The 20,496-nt window shown below is 34.9% G+C and overlaps 1 protein-coding gene across 1 annotated transcript in view; it reads right to left on the bottom strand.

Annotated features, from left to right (window-relative positions):
- Window positions 1–20,496, bottom strand: part of SLC25A12 (solute carrier family 25 member 12) — a 45,164-nt gene that overhangs the window by 19,310 nt on the left and 5,358 nt on the right. Inside the window, exons 4-9 of the mRNA XM_021552419.3 lie at window positions 16,592–16,707; window positions 7,626–7,765; window positions 4,995–5,141; window positions 3,765–3,903; window positions 2,449–2,542; window positions 1,796–1,880 (exon numbers count right to left, since the gene is read on the bottom strand). Of these exons, the coding sequence (XP_021408094.1) occupies window positions 1,796–1,880; window positions 2,449–2,542; window positions 3,765–3,903; window positions 4,995–5,141; window positions 7,626–7,765; window positions 16,592–16,707 (721 nt within the window). The remainder of the gene's footprint in view (window positions 1–1,795; window positions 1,881–2,448; window positions 2,543–3,764; window positions 3,904–4,994; window positions 5,142–7,625; window positions 7,766–16,591; window positions 16,708–20,496) is intronic.

The raw sequence follows: 20,496 nt of genomic DNA on the forward strand, positions 1-20,496 counted from the left end.
ACACAAAAACCCCAAAGGATAATAAAATCAAAACAACCATGAAAATAAATTATAAAATTCAGATATATTTCTTTTGATTCATGCCAATAATAATACCCCAAAAAGCCCTAGAAGCAGAACTAGTTCTTCATTCCACTGAAATTTCCTCCTAGCTTAGCACACCTGCTGCCTTTCAGCTGGTTTAAGATTATTCTTTTTTCTTGAAGCTTCACACAGTTCTCATCAAAATCCAATCATTGCATTTAGACATTAATCTTAGTGAATGCATCACTGAATGTTAAAAATCAAATTCTTTTGAAGGAAATGTCACTTTTATATTATTAAATAAGTGTTCACAAAGTTTCCAGTTTACTTGTGTGTTCAGATGGATATGTAAATGAATGTAATTAATGCTATAGCTTTCAAATCATGAATATTTATAAAGAGAAAATTACTGTAGCTGTCATCCCCATAGGATATTCAGCTGCTAAGCTTCAAAAAATCTTACACAATGAAAAAAATTGACAATAAAGTAAACATGGTTGAAAGCAAGCTAATTTTCATTTCTACCAAATTTATACAGAGCGATTTTATGTAAAAATTTAGATTTTTCTTTACAAAGGGATTTTTAAATCATATAAAACTGATTACAGAATTGGTTTCATTTCCCAGGGACAGCTGGACCACAGTGAAATGATATTTGCTCTTCATGAACTGATACCTTTCATTTTGCTAATACACTTAATTTACTGTTCACTTAGGATACAGTCTAATAAAAGACTGTTCTTTATAAACTAAATAAAATGAAATTATTTTGCTTTCTGGTGTCTGGTTTTAACACACAATGTAGAATAAGATTAAAATATAATGTACTACTTCAAGAGTATGAACAGAGTATATTCTGTTCCAGTGATGAGGGAAACTTTTATCAGTGAGCTCATTTTGAAACAGTGCCAAGCTACAAAGGTAGTTCTGGAAAGTGAAGTAAGTCAGTATTTTGTCCATCAGAGAGGTGAGAGGTGAACACATTTATAAGCTTTGTGTTTAATATTCGTATTTTTTGCTATGTGTATTGAGTTTGCATGTCTGGGGGTGGGGGACACAAGGGTGGCTGTGTGAGAGGCTGCCAGAAGCTTCCCTCATGTCTGACAGAGCCAACACGCACCGCTGGCCAAGGCCAAGTGCATCAGGGTCAGTGGCAGCATCTCTGGGATCACGTCTTTAAGAGGAATAAACCCTGTGCAATGGCAGCTGGTAAGAGGAGTGAGAACATTTGAGAGAAACAATTCTTCTGGTACAAAGGTCAGTGAGTGAGCAGGAGGAGGTGCTCCGGGCACTGGAGTAGAGATTCCCCTGCAGACCCTGTAGGACTCCAGACAGGAACAGGTGGATGCACCCAAAGGAGGCTGCAACTGCATGGAGGACCCATGTGAATCTGCTCCTAAAAGACTGCACCACGTGGAAGGGACAAACTCCGCAGGAGTTTGGAAAGAACTGGGTTCCACAGGAAGGACTCACACTGGAGAAGTTCATAGAGGGCTGTGTCCTGTGAAAAGGCTTTTCAGGAGGGAACAAATGTATTCACAGTAAGGAATCCAAGTATCCATGCCTGCTCTTATCTAAACAGACATTCTGACACCTCATACCTTGTCTAGACACATACAGTGTCTAACAGCCTGCCCCATTTCTATCCTTACAGCAATATACACAGCATGTTCCACTTGTCAGGAATCGGATAAAGTGCAGTATTCTTATTTTTCATTTGCAGGTACATGTTAACATTCACTCAATTTCAATGTTTTTTTCTTCTACCCACCTGCCTCTGGAGCTCTGCCAAGTTATAAGGCAATGCACCTTCAGCCAGTGGTGCTATTCTCTCAATATCTGCCAAAGTTAAGCGCCTTTACACAAGGCAGAGGAAAGAAAATTATGGTCAGATAAAGCATCAAACATATTAAGTACAGTATTCCTGGCCACACCCCCCCAAACTACATCTGACTTTAAAAAACCACTTGTCATATCTGAATGCAGACCTAAGAAGTCTGCTACGCTGCATTAAAGAATGCTTGGAGATGAAGGAAACATGGATTATTCAGAAGCAAGTTCTTCACTACTAGTAATAAGGAATATAATACACAAATCAAACCATTTCTAGCTATTTCTACATAAGATTTTGCATGCATTAAAGATCCACGCAAAACATTAACCAGTGCATTTGTAGCCTTTTGGGAGTATTGTATTTTGCTACTTCATATGTATATCTATAATACAACAATTAATAATTGTGCTTGACATACACAATTCACTTACAAAACCCATGGACACAACAAAATCAGTTTACATTGAACAAGTTACTGTAACAAAATATAACAGAACACAAAACCTTTTAAAATTAGGGCAAAAATAAGAGGTCACACAGAAAACACAAAAATCATGATTGCAAAATGATAGAATTCATGATTATGTTACCCAGTAACACTGTATAAGTCTGTAAGTTGGTAGAGAATATCTATTTCCAGTGGTGTAATTTGTCCAAAGTGGATTGCAGAGTGTGTAAATTCCTCTGGATTTAAAAGGGAAAGAGAAATACAACATTTGTGTTGTTTGTCAAATTTCCTCTTAGAATCCTTTCAAATAATTTTAATTAAAAAAAAAAATATGTCTTTCACCAAGAAGCAAAATCCATAATGCAAAGGGAAAAGGTATCTTTAGGAGAACATCTATCCTGAAACTGGCCTTCCTAACACAGACCACGTCTGACTCCACTACTCTGACTTATGGTAAATATTCACCAAAGACAACAAAAAATCCTCAAATTCATAATCTTAATAAAACAACACCCACAATTTGTGATTCTTGCTTCTGAACTTCTGCATAACAGAACATAACAAAAAATGGTCCATTATTCACAGCTTTAAGGGCAACTGACTCATCTAATCCCATCATGGCCAGACTTCTTCCTCTCATAGCTCTGAATGACTCCAAGCTTAGATATTCATCTGGCCAAATTACACAACATGTTTATGACATAATTGGCAAGTTGCAGTTAACAAGTCCAAGCAGCAAAACACAGCAACCTTTTTTCTCAGTACAAATCTAAGCAAGATGCATTTATGCATCTGTACCAAAACACATTGCTAGGAAATTTGTTAGGACAATTTGGAGGATGAGAACAGGCCTTTTGTGCCTTCTGTTAGGGAAAAATATGCAGAGCATATGAATATAAGCTAAACAAAGAAAAAGAATAAAAAGAACAAAAATAACTTGGCATGCTTTTTACCACATAACGGTTTGGCTGGTCCCATCCATATATACAGGTAGTAAAAGTGGCGATAAAATCTGTCATAAAATGGCTACAAAAGCACTCTGCTTATGTCTGTGGCAAGACAGGCAACCTTTCACATGCACAGGGATTTGTTACGTAATAACTGGCATAATCTATATATAAAACCACTCTGATTTTCAAACTTAACCCATTCCACCACATTCCCTAGGAACGTCCTATCTCTAAGCAACAATGCATCTCTTTCAAGGAGCTGTAAAATCCTCAGTATTACACTGACTTGCAGCTACTCATTCAAACAATAACTTCTGCCAGATTCTTCTCTTTAATGAGCTAATTGAAAAGGCTTACTAACCTGTGAGGATGAAAATCACCCACAGCTAAAAAAACACTTTCCCAGTGGCCATAAACTGACTTCTGACTCACCTTAACCCAAGTGCATCATCAATTACAAAACTGACAGAATTAAAAAATTAATAAACTTGTAGGAAATGTATCTTACCTTTTGTGACTTCAACATCTCTTCTTGCACCTGCTATATTACTGTATATCTTCCTAACCAGATCCATGTTATTCAAAAGTGCATTAAATGCATTGAAAAAGGAGAAGCTGACCTGATGTGATACAGTTCCACCAGCTACCTTTAAAAATTAAATGAAAACAGTTAAGTGCCTTAAGCACTTTTACATCTTGTTACAATTACAGATGCACTCATTTGAGCAAATTATGAAAGAATTAAAGATATCTTTCTATTCCTGTAATTTTAAGATATTTTTAATAGAAATATGAGGGGAGAATTATTAAACAGGATACTATTTTTGTGGTAAAGATTGAACACTAGAAAACGGTTAGGAAATAATCATGTAAGTAGGTTATTGTTCCAGGTATCTGATAGACACATTAAAAGTGTCACCAAGTAATCTTCTGAAAGAGAAATGCATGCAAATGACTTTAGATAAAGGCACTAACTGATTTCTTGCATCACATACATCAATGACCATTTACTTCAAAGTCTTAAGTTAGTAAATGCTCTACATTTTATAGAAGACAGTATGCCTTATGAGTAAGGCAAGGCAAGATCTATAGGTAAGATAGTAAGATAGAAGTTATTACTTTATCTTCTATATAAATCTCATTCCTGTGTAATTTTCATACTACATACATTCAGATTGTAACTTGTATGTTATTACTTTACCTACAGATCTTGCCGAACTATCATGACTGTAACCATTCTACCTCTAGAATCTACATACTGATTTTCCAAACTCTGATCTGAAAAAGAAAAGAATGCAAGAGTATATAAAAGGACAAAACTGTAAGTAGTCTCCAGCTCCTGAGATGTCATATATTCAAATATAAAAACTGGATGCTTTTGTCCAAAATAACTTCCATTTGATTTGATTTTAAGGGTCTTTTCCTATATGGTTCTACAACTCATGCTTCTTTCTGTACCAAGTAGTTTGCCCTGCTCTGGTGGAAAGTATAGTAAACTAACTCAAACTGCTTCCAGTGGTACTTTAAACATGCAAATCAGCCTCCCAACCTTTTCACTACTGCAGCAAGGAATGCTGCCATGTTTCACCCTGCCCACCCTATTATGAAGCTGATAATCTCTAGCACCAAGGCAGTGAGTGATAAACATGTAGAAGACAAAGTGGAAGAGAACCTGTGCCATCTTCAAACATCACTGCTATTTAACACTGAATTCAAGGCACTCTTTGTTAACACTTACTGAAACTAAATTTTCTTCCACAAATGGAGTTAGCATATGGGAGCGAATGGTAACCATGATCTCATTGAAGTCCAGCCCAGTTATCAGACCACTTTTATTTTTATCCTTCAATGCAAAGGCTTGTCTTGCATGTTCTGACTGCAGCTCCTAGAATGAATATTCAGAGACAGCAGATTAGAAGCAGATTATGTAACCCACTGTTCACAAAACTTTCACAAATTTCATATTCTTACGCTCCAACAGGTCTGTATATATAGACAATAGTGTAACAACAGTTTAAACTTCAAGGCCAAATCAACAAAAATAAGAAGTCTGCATACTGATTTTATCCACAGATTCATGCCTCAGTTCAACTGTAAGTAAATATGCACTTTCACTAAATGATGTAAGAAATGAACTTCACATACCCATATCCTGCCTGCTATCTATTCCTTAATTAAATATGTAAGTGCTAGAAAAACTTCTGATACTGATCTTGAAGACACAAAGCGAGATGATCTCTTACATATCCAAGATGAAATATGACTGGGCTATTATATACTAACTCAGTGGAAAGTACTTGAAAATAAACAGGAGGAAAGTGAGAATTATATAATATGGATTTAGATTGCCCCAAACAGTTATCTCCCATAATGTCACAAATGGTCATTCATTTCAGACAATTTAAAACTCCTATACAAACTGCAAAAACCTTCACACAAAGATCACTGTGGTAACCTAACCTCAAGATAATAATGATAGTTGTAAATTCTATGTCCAGAAAAAGTTGTTTCCTTCTACTCAACCAAACAATAAAGCCCATTCAGCTGTCATTCAGACCTCTAGAAGCTGCTAAAAAATAAGCATGTTCTGACAGACAGTAAAAAGAGGGCAAATCATCTAGCTTCTATCACCTTTACAGTAATTTCTCAACTCTCATACCCTCATGAACGTTTTCTAGATCAGGGTACAACAAACCTGCTCCGATTCAAGTCCCAAACCCCAAAAGATAGTTTTAGACCAAGAGAGAAAAACTATCTTATATAAAAAGAAGGGATAAAAATATCTAAATTGTGTACATAGTGAAATTACTGCAACCCATACTAGCCTTCCCTACTAAGGGTTTTAATTATATGATGACAGTAAGAGGCTACTGTATCTTACATGGCAGTATCTTGGAAAAACAAACATAGAACCAAAACAGACATTTATCACTCTGCTCTGAGCTCCCAACAAACCACTTTGGAAGCAGGTGCAGAGGAGGGCCATAAAGATGACAGAGGTCTGCAGTACCTCCACTATGAGAAAAGGCTCAGAGCTGGGGCTGTTCTGGCTGAAGAGGAAAAGAAAACAGAAGGCTCCTGGGAGACCTTACTGCAGCCTTTCAATACTTATGGGGGGCTTATCAGAAAGATGGTGACAGACTTTTCATAGGGCCTATTTTGATACGACAAGGGGCAATGATTCTAAACTGAATAAGGGTGGTAAAGCACTGGAACACGTTGCCTAAGGAGGTGGTAGATGTTTCATCTCTAGAAATACTCAAGGTCAGGCTGAATAGAGCTCTGAACAACCTGATCTAGTTGAAGACATCCCTGCAGATTGCAGGGAGATTGGACTAGATCTCCCTGCAATCTGCATCCATTACAACCCAAACATCCCTTACAACCCAAAATATTCTGTGATCCTATGAGATAGCTTTATCTTGGGCAATAATTACAGATTATGTAGAAGCACACCTATCACTCCTAACTTTTAAGAAAATACATACAAAACGTCTCTTGTATCAAAGGCAGCTCCAGAAGTGCATAACCTATTTTTCTTCACGTCTACTAGACAGGCAATTTTATGTTGTATCACAAGGTGGTCATTGCATGTTAATTTATGGAATTCAGTGCAAATACCAACAACTCTGTGAACTTCCTTTCCATGAATTACAATGTAAATTTCTCCTAATTTGCTCTTTCTCCATCCTTTATAGATGACATTTTCCTTTCCTTCCTTCTAGTAAAATATTCAATTCATAATATGTTTTAACTGTAATTTTTTGGCTTAGCACAAAGCGCAGTTCAACAAGTGAAATTCTTTAAAGCCTAATCCCTAAAAGGTAGTTCAGCAACATCACAGGAAATCAGATTTTACCTCCTGCAAGCTGGCTGCATTTAAGACCAAACTCCCAGTATTTGTGTAGTAGCATGCATGCCAGTGAAAGAAAAAAAATGGTAAGTATTAGAATGTTTATAAAAATAAAGAAAAGGCACAGAAGCTAAAATCTCTATAGGGGAGTTTTAATGGTCAATAATAACTGGCTATATTAAGAATGCTTTCTCTGGCAGAGTTTAGTTTTGCTATTGAATTCCTATCACAGAACAAGCAGACCCAGTTTAACAACAATCAGTAAAATAGTTAACTTCATGAACAGTATGTTTTGTCTCATTCTTTTAAAGGATGGTATTCAAGTTACAGCACAATGAGTACACACTGCTTACAAAACTGGTATGGAGAAATAACAGTTCATCATTAGCTGTCAGGACTAGTATGAGGTAAGGATTATCACTACCAGAATAAACTCAAAAATTATAATGGTATTAGCATATTATTAGAAGTTAAATGAATTTCAGTTCCAACTTTGGAACAAGGTTAATAACTGACCTGAAGAAACTGAGTGAACTCTGAATAGTTAAGATGCTTCTTCCTGTTATGTCCAAAATGCAGTCGAATAAACTCACAGTCCCAGTTGAACGGGATTTGAAGATGAATAAGAGTTTGTTCAAATATTTCTTTGACATTTGCTTTGGGGAGGGAAGAACAACAGGTGAGCCTTGGGGTACAGTACATCTACAAACATTCCAGAAGGAATACAAAAAAGTTATGATTACAGCAGCTGTTTAAGAAGTGTTTTAGCTTGTTAAAAATAATTGCTAACCAAACCTTTACAGACCTGTAAAAGAACACATTTGAGACACAAATGATACTTCTTGTATTATTGCATAAAACCATGGAGTGAGTGTTTTATTTAGTTTTAATTAAGAAGCAATTTCCCTCATACATGACAAATAAAAGCTATTTTGCATTCTGATATAAAAATCAATAGTGGTTCTCTATCTCTGCCAGGAGTCAAATTAAGTCCTTTATCAAGAGCACAAATACCTGCACTACAATCTCAGGCAATATTTGTCATACTAAGTGTGGTTTGATTGAAACTTGATTATTACAATCACACTGTCTGAATATGGCTATTGAAGATAGGTATAAGAAATGACATCTAAAACATATCATTAACTCAGCAGAAAGCACGTTATTAGATGCTTTTGATAAGGCCTTAGCACAAAAATCAAATCCTATAAAACATAATTGGTAGTCTCAGTTATTAAAATGTTTTAAGATAAGTGAAGATAGAGATGTCCTCCTTTAAATGAAGAAAAAACCTGCCATTTCAGATGGAATTCTCCACATGTATACTGTACAACTGAAATCTCAATGCTAAACATATTATCTGAATTCAGGCAAAAAACTAATCTGAAAAACAGCATGCATTATTCATACACAGCATTGCCATGCTGCAAAACAAGCCTGCTTTTTGTGCAGATTATGAAACACATGAACTGCATAACAGGACATCCATCCATACAGGACATCTACCCATAACACATGAACACTTTCCAAAATTTCCCTCACAGTACCTGAAACGGTTTATCAGCCTAGAATCTGCTAACAGCAAAATAAAATGTGGCACACAGTTAAAATTTAAAACAAAATACAAAACATCCTAGCTGATAACACACCTTTTATATGTTGAAACAGTTTTGAGAGACAAAATACATTAAGAACCTTAATTATCATTTGATAACTCTATCAGGACGTATTTACTTGAAGTAAATGTATTGCTTTCTCTATGTTAAAGTTTTGATTCTGTAGTCTATTAGTTCTAGAGCAGATCTAGGAAATCCACTACATGTTTTTATCTTTTCAGTAAGAAAAGGGAAGGAAATACCCAGAATACATGTCTCAAAACAGATACAAAAGTACAAAGGTACAAAGGTCAGATTCCTTGGCTAGATCACCTCCTTCAGTTAGACTGAGATTACATATTCTCAGGGCAGATTATGGCTAGTGATTAAACCTTACATAAAGGTCAAACACAAGAGTCAAAACCCTACAGTTTAAACCAGTTTCCACCACAAAGTAAGCTAAAGGACTTGTCCGAATCAACAAGAAACCTAAAAAACAATTCTGACCATTTCTAACTGTTTACTCATACCTACTCACCAGTATCATTGTGCAAGGTGAGGGTTAAGGAAAAAAGAAAGCACTAAACACATCACTATGTGATAAACTATTTTATTTTGCCATACTTCCTCTGAAAGTTCTGTTTGCAGATTTATTCATCATAGTTGCAGATCAAGGAATCAAGGTATTCACATTTAAATTCCCCACTTACCACTAATTCACTGTAGCTTCTGGCCAAGCTAGAGTCTCCATGTACTACAAACACAAACAGGACAGTGCAACTCATTATGGAGCCTGAAAAATGGCAATGAACCGTGAACAGAGCAGAAGACAGGCAGGCTTCACTGGCTCGGCTACTAATGCACAAACTGGGTGCCAACTGGCTACTACTTACATGTATGTAAACCTGACTTCTGATACACACTGAGCTTCCTGAATGAAAACTTAGAAAATGCTGAAGCAGCCAGAAAATTTAAATCTTATTTTCACTTGTTTCCAATAATTGTTTCTCTTAACCTTAGAGAAAGGTAAAAAAAGCCTCACATTTTTCTTTTAAAATTTTGTTTTCTTATTCATCCATGTTCACTGATTTTTCACTTGTTTGTAGTGAGACTTAAGCCCCTGATGTTTTCATAACTCTCAAGCATTTAACTGTATACTGCTTAAAAAAACAAGAATCGCTTTCCTACACTCAATTTTTTTGTTCATAAAAAAATTTACAACTACTCATCAAAATACCTCAAGTCAAGACTCATCAGCATATAAAAATAATATTTTAATTAATAAATTCAATACTTGACTGTGTTGATACTTTATGAATTCCAGAAATGGCTAACTAGTTCTAAGAAACAGTATACAAACTAGCTTGTTGCCTCTCTGAAAACTGAGTTGCCTTACCCATTTCTCTTTTCCAGGCAATCTCTGACACTCAGTATATTCTGCTTGTATTACAATAGTCTGGATTTGAAGAGATGCTCTAGTATAATATATAATCTCTATAGAATGCTTAATTACTTCCATGTTGATTTGGTTTATGAAGCATTTCAGGTACAGAGGCAAAACTGTGCACTTGTTCTGAAAAATCACTGAGCCACAGAATGGTTTAAGATGGAATGAACCTTAAAGATCTCCTCATTGTAGCCCCCCTGACACAAGCATCGACATTTTCCACAAGACCAGGTTACTCAGAACTCCATCCAACCTGAGCTTGAGCACTTCCAGGGATGGGGCATTCACAGCTTCTCTGGGAAATCTATGCCAGCACCTCACCACCCCCACAGCAAAGTAACTGATCTAGTTCAACCCATGGAAACATGAAATAACATTTACCAAAGCCACCTGAGATTCTCAAACACTTCCTGTTATGTGCTAAAACTAACTATTGTCTACCCAAGAGCAGGGGTGCTTTCTTCACAACGTATCAACAATACCTTTATAATCCAATCCTGCTGGCTCTTCTATTGCATTAACAGAAATAGCCATCACCACAGCTAACAACTTGTGTGACGAGAAGCAGCAAACCAATCACATTGCAGAAATCACACACAATGCAATCATCACCTACACTTTCACCTCTCTGAATTATCAACAAATGCCCCATTTTTAATTTTTTTTTTTTCACAGCAGAAGCAAAGCACTGACAACAAAGAATACAAGCAACATTAATGTACAGATGCTGGCTTTGCTGTTTTGTTTTTTTTTTTTTTTTTTTGCCTTCCTCATTCAAAACCTAGTAATGCTTCTAAATTAAGATAAACTACAAGTGTTTCAAATTTCCAACGGAGCTATTCTGCAGGGGGCAAACAGCAAATTATTTTTCAAGCCTTTCATTTTAGTAGGACATTTTACAGAATGCATTCATTGTCCCTGTCAATACATGTTGCTCATTTACTAATGTCTTCTACTCTTTGCTCACCGTTCTGCAGTGGAATTCTTTCCTACTGAGCTGATAACTTTTTTTCCAGGCTTACAGTAATGCATTTTCCTCTCAGATAGGCATACAAGTCAGCAGCCTGATGACATACTCAACTTACCATCAACCCCAGGAACAATAAACCTACAACTCTAGTGTACTAGTACATTACCTCCAAGGCGACACACATTCTCACAAGATTGCTTCAGAATTTCCCCACCCAATCATTTTAAACAAATTATAGATGCTTGGAGCAGCTATCTGCAGGCAGCACACACATGACTGGCTCAACTTCCATCAAACACTGTTACCTATCAGGCTCAGAAAAATGATACAAACCCCCAAAGATCCTAGGCAATAATCAATTTCATATAAGGAAGAAGAATACTTTAAATTATAAACACTATGCGGTCTCTTTGGTGGCCCATTGCAGGGATGAGCTCCATATTCCAAGTAAACCTTGCAGCAGTACCTATTATTTATTTTGACTTATCAGCTCCCCGAGAAGCAGAGTGGAAAGCTCATACAATTCTAGTGCCATCAACCTGTTAACAGAGTTTGCCATTCCCTCGTACCAGGGATAAAAAGCAATCACACTTCTTAGGGACACAAATATAAAAGTGGTTAAGTTTTAAGCAGCAGTGTTAAGTACGGTAAAGATTTGTTGTTTAACAGGGTTGCTTTGGGTTTTTTTAGATCTGTCAACTCAGTAATCTACTGTCCAATTTGTGCATATTTCATGCCTAATGTACATAATAAATTTTAACATTTTATGTTGCTGTTGCTCACTATTTCTGCTAACAGCGTATTTTCACTTTGAAGGATAAAAAAAGGAAGCACAGCTCAGGGCAGAAAGACATTTTTGTAACACTTGATGCAGGAGAAGCTTATTAAAAGTAATCCAAATATAATACAATAATTATTTTAATAGAAGTTTAACTAGAAATAGTTACATTTTATTTCTGCTCTTATTTTAAAATAATTACTGATTCTACAGAAAGATGAATGACAGCCATAATAAAAAGCTGCCAATACATATAATTTTAACATGACATTCTCCTTTTCTGTTACCTCTTATTGACCATGGTTTTGAAAAAAAATTAGTAATACTAGTAGTAGTAGTAGTAGTAGTAGTAGTAGTAGTATAGTAGTAAGAGGGGTTCCCATTCTGCACTGGTCACAAGCATTCAAAACTGTAGTTTAAGCCTTAAAAAAATCATACAACACAAAAGGAAAAAGAAAGTCCTAACAGTGACATTTCCTACATTATCTGCACATGTTAAGCAAAAGACACTTTGAAAACAGGCAACTAATGTAGAACAGGAGGCCAAATATAACAGCAGCTCTGGTTTATAGCACTTCATGAAAACATGGATTTTTCCCTCATATCCTCATGTCTGTAGTCACCTGATCATGAGTATTTTTCTTTTTTATTTTAAAATCTATATCCAGTCTTTATGGTTGCCAGTAATATTTTTGAAAGCAGAACTTTTACATTTAAACTCAAATCCTACCATTTTCAACCCATCTGCCCTTTTAGAAATGGTGAAGGAGAGAGTACTAGAAGTGATCCCTGGTCCCTGAGAAATAATACTCATAAGCAAAGCACAAACACATATTCAACTTTTTTCTCTTGCTCCTCTTCTTCGTGTTCTCAAACTCTATGTCCTGATTAAGGGAAACATGAATTTTCTCAGATTTAAACTTGTCTAAATAACAGATTGAGCAACTTCAGTATCCCCATACACTCAAATTCTGAATGATTAAATTGATGTTTATTATTTCAGTTCAGTAATACTACACTATTTTCACAGTACAGTACTGTATTATACAATAGTACTAATATTGTACTATTTTCACAGATGCAGTATGAAGCATCTGATTGTCTTCCTCCCCCCAGTGCCTTTGAAGAAGATGCTGTTATACTTGGCAAAATGTTTGTAATTAGATTTTGAGCACAGGATGCTTTTAAAAGCCTTAAATTCAGTTCCATAAATATTTTCCAATTATCTCCAAAATAATTCTGAATACAGAAGAATCACAAATACATTTTAGCTCTATCCTTCTATCCATACTAGCACGTATATTTAACTGAAAAAGCATCTGAAACTCCCCAGTTTATCAGAGAATGGCTTTCTTTGTGGTGACTCTACAATGAAGAACAGCTGGAAAATGCCTTGAGATTGTATACCCTAATTAAAAGTGATGCAGTCCAGATCACTGTATGGTGTGCCAGAGAGATAAATTAAAAAGAATCCTTGTACTTTCAGTTAGACAACCTATTTTTCAGAGAAGTTTTGCAGATAATCACAGACTTCACCTTTTAAACACAGTAAAGATTATCTGCTTCAACAGCAGAAAAAAACAAATAGCTTTAGCAGATTTAATATTCAGGTTTGCTTTAACCTGAATTCAGGTCAGAAGATCTGCACAGAATAGAAATAAAAATAATATTCCTTAGTAGAAGAGTATTAATTTTATGGAGTGATTTTGAATATTTCACTCATGTTAAGTAGCACAGTCAATAAATCCCATAATCAAAGGAGTAAAGCGCTTGTCAGTCTTCTCTGGCTACAGACAGCAACCTGAAAAAAAATCACTTGTCTTCATCAGCTTTAGCTGTTAGCATTTAATTTTATGGATAACAGTATTGTAAGGGTTCAGCAGCAACACATTTCGCATAAAACATTCACCTAGGAAGCACTGATGAAGATGTAGGAGCACTTGGTTAGAAATACATGCTTTTTCTCTATTTCTCCATGATTAAAAACTTGTTTAAACTACACTGTCACCTGTATCAATGGGTTGCTAGAACAGTCATTTTACTGTTTTTTATCACCAAGCTGACAGCAAGTCCAGTGCAGCTGAAACATGTAGGGAGTACTGAGCATGCTGTGCAGTTTGCTCAGGTAAAGTAGGTCCAGTTTCATGCTCTTGCAATGGATCTACTTTACAAATATTGCAGAATACCAACAACACATTTATGACAGTCATTCATATAGGATTTCCGGATGTCCAAAGCTCCTGGAAAAGCGTCCCAAATAAAACAGTAACAGATGACATTAAAGTGATAGAAGGCTTCAGGTTTCAACATATGATATGGCAGACAAAGATATTTATTAACTTAGCATACAAGTATTTCTACAAAATAGCTTCTAAAGTCTTCTAACACAGTTCTTCTAATCACTGGAGAGTTGGAAGCTAAGTATTTTAAGAGACAATTAGCAGACTGAGGCTCGAGAGGACTGTAAAATGAAGTACTTGAGAATGGCTCAAAATCATGTCAGTAAATAAATCCTACACATAAGCAAACCCAACTAGAGCATCTTGCTTCTGAAAACAGAGAGATCTAAAATTCAACAAGCACACTTAACTTCCCCCAGATAACTGAAAATTTGAGTAGATGAAAGATGAACTTTTTGAGAACATGTTATCGCACACAAGGCCAGTGCTGGTTCTAATAACTGGTCTAACAGATCCAAGTTGATTCTATCCCTTCCTTTGGATGCACAGTGCAGAAAAACCGTAGTAAATCCTTCTTGCTTCTGGCAAGACTTAGTGGTTTGAGAAAGATTTGGCATCAATGCAATCACATCCACAGAGCATTTCATCTGAGCTAGAAAATCCTGACTTGTGTTTGCTGTCATAACCAACACAGCTTACCTGCAGACTGGATACATTAGAGTCTATAAAAGACCTGACTTGTCTGATAGTGATTCTCACACCAATTGGCTGAACTTACTCCATTTCAGTACAGTTCAAATAATTTACTAAAACTTTCAACTTTATAACTTGCATTTCTAAATTGTCCTGGTTTTACATGAAACTAAACTCTGTGCTTTTCTGTTTATGTGGTATGAAAATGAAAGGGTGCAGGTCTCATTTATAAAACAGTCACAAGCCTGACTTGGAAAATTTGACTGCAGGGTTACCATATTCTGAAGATGTCACAGATCATCATTCACATTTTTCACAGTTGTATTAATATGTATGATACGTGTATGAAGTAAAAGTAAGTATCCCATGTTACAAACAAACAAAGACAAAAAGCAGAAGTAAATGTGGGAGATGTAGCACAAAAAATATGTACCATGCCATCTTACTAGCATAATGTTAAATATAGTAATAATTGCAATGTAATTAATTTTGTAAAAAAACATCCAAGAAACCAATAGCAAATTTAAAATTCCCTCAAAAATTTCCTTTTCAAGATTTACCAGCCTTACAAAAAAAAAAATCAGCAAGGAAGACACAGAAAAAAACACCAATTTCTGTTTTACAATTTCTCTTGTTTGTGTTTTCTTTTAGACTTTAATTATATAAAAATAACAATTCTCAGTCTAACTGGGGAATTTGTATACCATCTGAAATGGCTTATTGCTCAATTATGGAATCAGATATTTCAAGTGTGCTCATAAGAGCTACCAAGTTCAAACCCCCATTTTGCAAGAATATTAAATAAACCATCGTTAACACGGTCACACTGATTGTAGTAGTTTGTCCAATACCTAATGACTGCATTTACAGACTTCACCTTTATTTAAATTCTAAAACATTTTCTCTTCAAGATGTTGTGCATCCGAACTGTTTAGTATCTGACTCTTCAGTTAACGATGTAATTTAACAGGCACTATAAGTCAAACAATTTGTTTCCATAAAAAGACCTTTGCCTTTTTTTCCCCAACAAGTTACAGCAATTTCCATAATAATGAAATAGTACAAACAGAAGTGGTTACAAATCCAAGCATAGTTTGTATTTTCTTTATTGAGTGCTTTATTCTTTTGGATAGAAATAACATTAAATTCTCATTCCATTTTATTAAAATTCTTACCATTGATTTATCTGATTTTCATAAATATGAAGTTTTAAAAATAAAGCCTAGTCCTCCTTAAACTGCAATGTAAATAACAGCTATTTAGCAATATCACAAAGCAGTATAGTTAGCCTCAAGACTCTGGTCTAATTACTAACTTACGTGATTAGGAAACAAAACAAAAGGCCAGATTTTCTTCCTAATTTTGCAAATATATAATCAAGTTGTAAGTTACACTCATAACATTAAAGTAGGATTTGCTCCTCAAGAAAAGGAACAAGAAATCAAATTATTAGACTTCTTGAGCTCTTACTGTATGAAATGACAATTACTTAAAGACATATGAAGATCCAGAACATATCTTAAAACTCCCTCATGGCTGAAGGTGTTTGAAGTCCAGGACACAGAATTTTACTTAGGATGACACTACTTCAGGAAAACAAAAAACTGTGATTCAAGAAGACAGAGAAAAACGTATTTTGTCTCTGTGTACTTCTTAAGCTTGAACTGACAGAGGAAAAAAAATTCTGCTCATGCAGTCTTAGGAAAACATTACAGTACTGCACAAAATGCATTTCTAGGCACCTGTGCTCATGAACCACTACTATGACAGACACTATTAAACCAGTTTCTTAAAACTGTTTTTCTTTAGGTATTCTTACCAAATGTTACTTCTCCATTGCCATTCCTGTCAAATAACTGAAAAGCAACAATGAATAATGCATCTGGAGTACACAAAACAGATTCAAATGCCAAAAATTCTTGGAAGGAAATTAACCTAGAAAGGAAAACAGAAAAGTTAAAAATATTTTTTAAATGTTCATAATAGCAATGATAATTTACATTTGATACTCTAGAAAACAGTGTGATCCAAATATTAAATAAAATTCTAAGATAATTAACACTCTAGAGACTGAAAAGTATGTTACGTTTAAGTAGTTAACATTTACGCAACTCAGTTTCTTCTTCTATGAAGAGACTGAATTCTCACTGAACACCTACAAGTTATTGCTTTTAATTATAAATGTAACCAATACCTGAAAATTACGACATAAAAACACCACAAAAATCCTAACAACATGAAATGACAGATCTGTAATTCTACTACTACTTATTTATTACCACTAAGAAAAGATACTGTAATGCAAGTACAGGAATACACTATAAAACATACGTTTTCTTAAAACAAAACATAACATTCATAAAAAACAAACAGGTTCAGAAAACGTTACACTTTACTATGGAAAGAATACTAACTGAACTGAACTGCCAAGTCATATACTCAGGGCCAAACATAAAACATCTGGGCTCAAGGACGACATGACAAGGCAGGGAAGGATCTGAGTGTAACAGCAGATCACAAGATTGTGGGGTGGGTATGCAATACAGACACGGGGCACAACTCAGGGTGATCAGGTAAATCCAAGTCCTTGTGGTCACTACAGATCAACTCACACTTGAATGTAGGCACACATACCTTATTAGGATAATAATAAGTAACTTTTCTAGAGGAACTCTGCTTATTCTGACTAACACAAAGAAAACCCTCCAGAAGGCATCCTAATGCTGTATGTATGAACTGCTGCAGAAGGATAAACCTGAAGCTAAGCATAGATAAAGGGTAAGGGTGGCACAAGAAAATAATGGCATAAATGAGAGTGTATTTTAGCATTAAATAATCAATGGAAGGAAGAATGTCAATTACATCTTTTGTATTTAACAAAAAACGTACTATATATCAGTAAGTGCTGTTAAAGCAGAGAATATCACTGTTTCCTAGAAATTTTTCTATAAAATGTACATAATTGATCTCAAGTTAGTACTCATCATATGAGATCATTAGCTTATAGTGATTACTTCAAACATTCCTGCTTACTGCTAAAGAGACAAGTATAAAGTCTGTTCCCCACAGGAAAAAAAAAAGATAAAAAAAATCACAATATTCACACTATTCATTACTATATCTAGTCTTTAAGTACACATGAAGCAGAATTGAGATACTTTAAAAAGGTTAAATATGTTAACATTCTTGTATATATGCACTGCACAAGAAAGACAGGAAGAAACCTAACGACTTTGAAAATAATTAAGATACTGAAAATACAGAACTATCATATTTACCACATTTTAGCCAGAAAAACCAGAAATATGAGAATGGCTCTTCACATGCGAAGTCAATTTCATCCAAAGGATGATCTTGATAAATAAAGGGTTAGTACCAAAGAAACAAATGTTCCTTTAAAATAATTGTAAATACTATAATTTCAAAATATATTCCACATACATGCATAAAGCTGACACACAAATTAATTCTTAATCAGAAAGCTTTATAACTGACAAAATCAAGTGCTGATCTCTGTAGAATGCATTTGTTGAAGCCTGAACCTGAAAGAAGACATCTTCAGCAGTCTCACTATAACAGTGGCTACAGCAAAAGGAGACAGGCACATTTAATTTCCTCCCCACATGTTCAACTTGCAATGCCTAAGAGCCAGGATAGCCTCTGTGATCCTCCATTAGCCACTAGGGCAGAGATAACAGGAGCTGGATTAAACAGAATGATGAAGCCTCCCACCCAATCACTACTCGAGTATTATCCAGTGAACCCACTGCATTAGAGTCCATAACCATATCAAATCACCTTTTGTTTTATCTGTAACATTTAAAAAAAATTTCTTTTCCTCTGATTTCTTCTGTACTGCTACCCTTCAAAAGCACACAAAGTAACCCATGTGTTTGCAATTCTTCTCTTTCCTTTTTTCCTAGAAGTCTTTCCTAATATTTTCCCATACAACACAGCTTTCTAGGCATTATGTATAGCTCTGTTGTGACTCTCCATTAGGTGAAATATCAACTCTTTCTTGGGGAATTCACTTAAGAACTAGTTTCCAGATTGATACACTGATAAAAGCAGTACCCAGAAACAAGCAGTTAAAATGAACAATTTTTGAATTACTACTGTGAAATTCTCTAGGTTTGAAGTGGGATCAAAATATTTTAGCTGGTCTTGACACATATACATATGTAAGTAAATTCTTCAGAGAGGGTATATATCCTATCCTAAAGCCAGTGCCTGCAGTCTGGAGACACAGGAGTGCCTTCAGCATCAGTGAAATCCTATTGTACTAAATCCATAACAGGCAAGTTTAAAGCAAATTCTAATTTAGAGGACATCCCATACATTTTTAAGAACATGCACTTGTAACAACAAGGAATAAACATTTTGGAAATGAACAGTCAGCTGTTTTAAGAACTACCTAAATGAGTTCCACTAAAGCAAACCAGTCTTGTACAGCAGCAATGGGAGAAAGCAATAGTGCTCTGAACAGTTAAGTAAGGATCAAGTTACCATGAGAAAAAAAGTAAAACCATTTTTTTAAACGCATGCCTACAGAGAGCCAGTTCCAAAATGTGCTGTTTCTGTAAAGTGCCAAATTTAAACCTAAAAGAAATAAAAAAATATTAACAATGGAATCAACCATCAACACTCTTGAGTATTTATTTCAAGCAAGGCTAAGAGAATATGATAGTAAATATAGGAATGAAATTTTATAACAGAACCCTAAGCTTCTCAATGATTTGCTGCATGACATTGGGTTGTAATTTAAAGTAAAAGTATGTATACAGAACAGGACTACAGCTATGTCCTTGGACTTCATAAATTAAGTCCTTAGAAAGTTGCAATATATCCCAGAATTCAGTTTAAGACTACAATAGTTAATCGTGCTATTAGAGTCTGGATTTTGATATATTACAGCTCATTACAAATGAAAGAATGTGAATGTAAAAAAAAACTGATGTTGATAATGGGGCTGTAACAAGTTCTTCACATGAAATATAGATTGAATATCGATTAAAACATTTTGAAAAAGGTTTCAGACAAGTATTCAAACAGATAAACATTTTACACTTTCAACTACATAGCAGTAGAAAATAAAAATCCCACTCTTCCCATAAAGAAGATGGTAAAGCACACTTATCCATACTTGATTATATCACTTCAAATATTACCCAGATTTTTTGAAAAAATGCAATATACAAAAACAACAAAAAAATCTTATTCACAGGGAAAGTAAAAAAAAGCAATACCTAAAAGTTCAGTTGTAGCAACTGATTTCCTACTGTAAGAAAACCCTTTTATAAGACATTTTTGGAAGAAATGCACACCACAAAAGATAACCAACAGCTTTCAGAGAAACAATATACTAAGCATGTTGGTTTACTTTATCAATTAAACTATTTTGAACAGATATATACAAAATTACCTTTTCAATCCATAATAAAGCAACAAACTGAAGCCATGTATTGGAAACAGAGACAGGTTACTAACATTTATCATATATATGTATAATCAAATATATTATCAAAGTGCTGCAGCCTTATGAAAAGAAAAATCATATAGCATTACATTAAAGAGGAAATCCTATATATGTCATTTAGGGTAAGAAGCATACAGCACATATAATTTCATTTCCATTGCACAGATACTATGAAAGCTGCTCAGGATACTAAGCAAACTAATAAAATGTTCTGTAGCAGAATCCAAGAAAACAAAACCAAAATTTAA

The sequence above is a fragment of the Lonchura striata genome, chromosome 8 (assembly GCF_046129695.1).
Source record: "Lonchura striata isolate bLonStr1 chromosome 8, bLonStr1.mat, whole genome shotgun sequence".
NCBI lineage: Eukaryota > Metazoa > Chordata > Aves > Passeriformes > Estrildidae > Lonchura > Lonchura striata.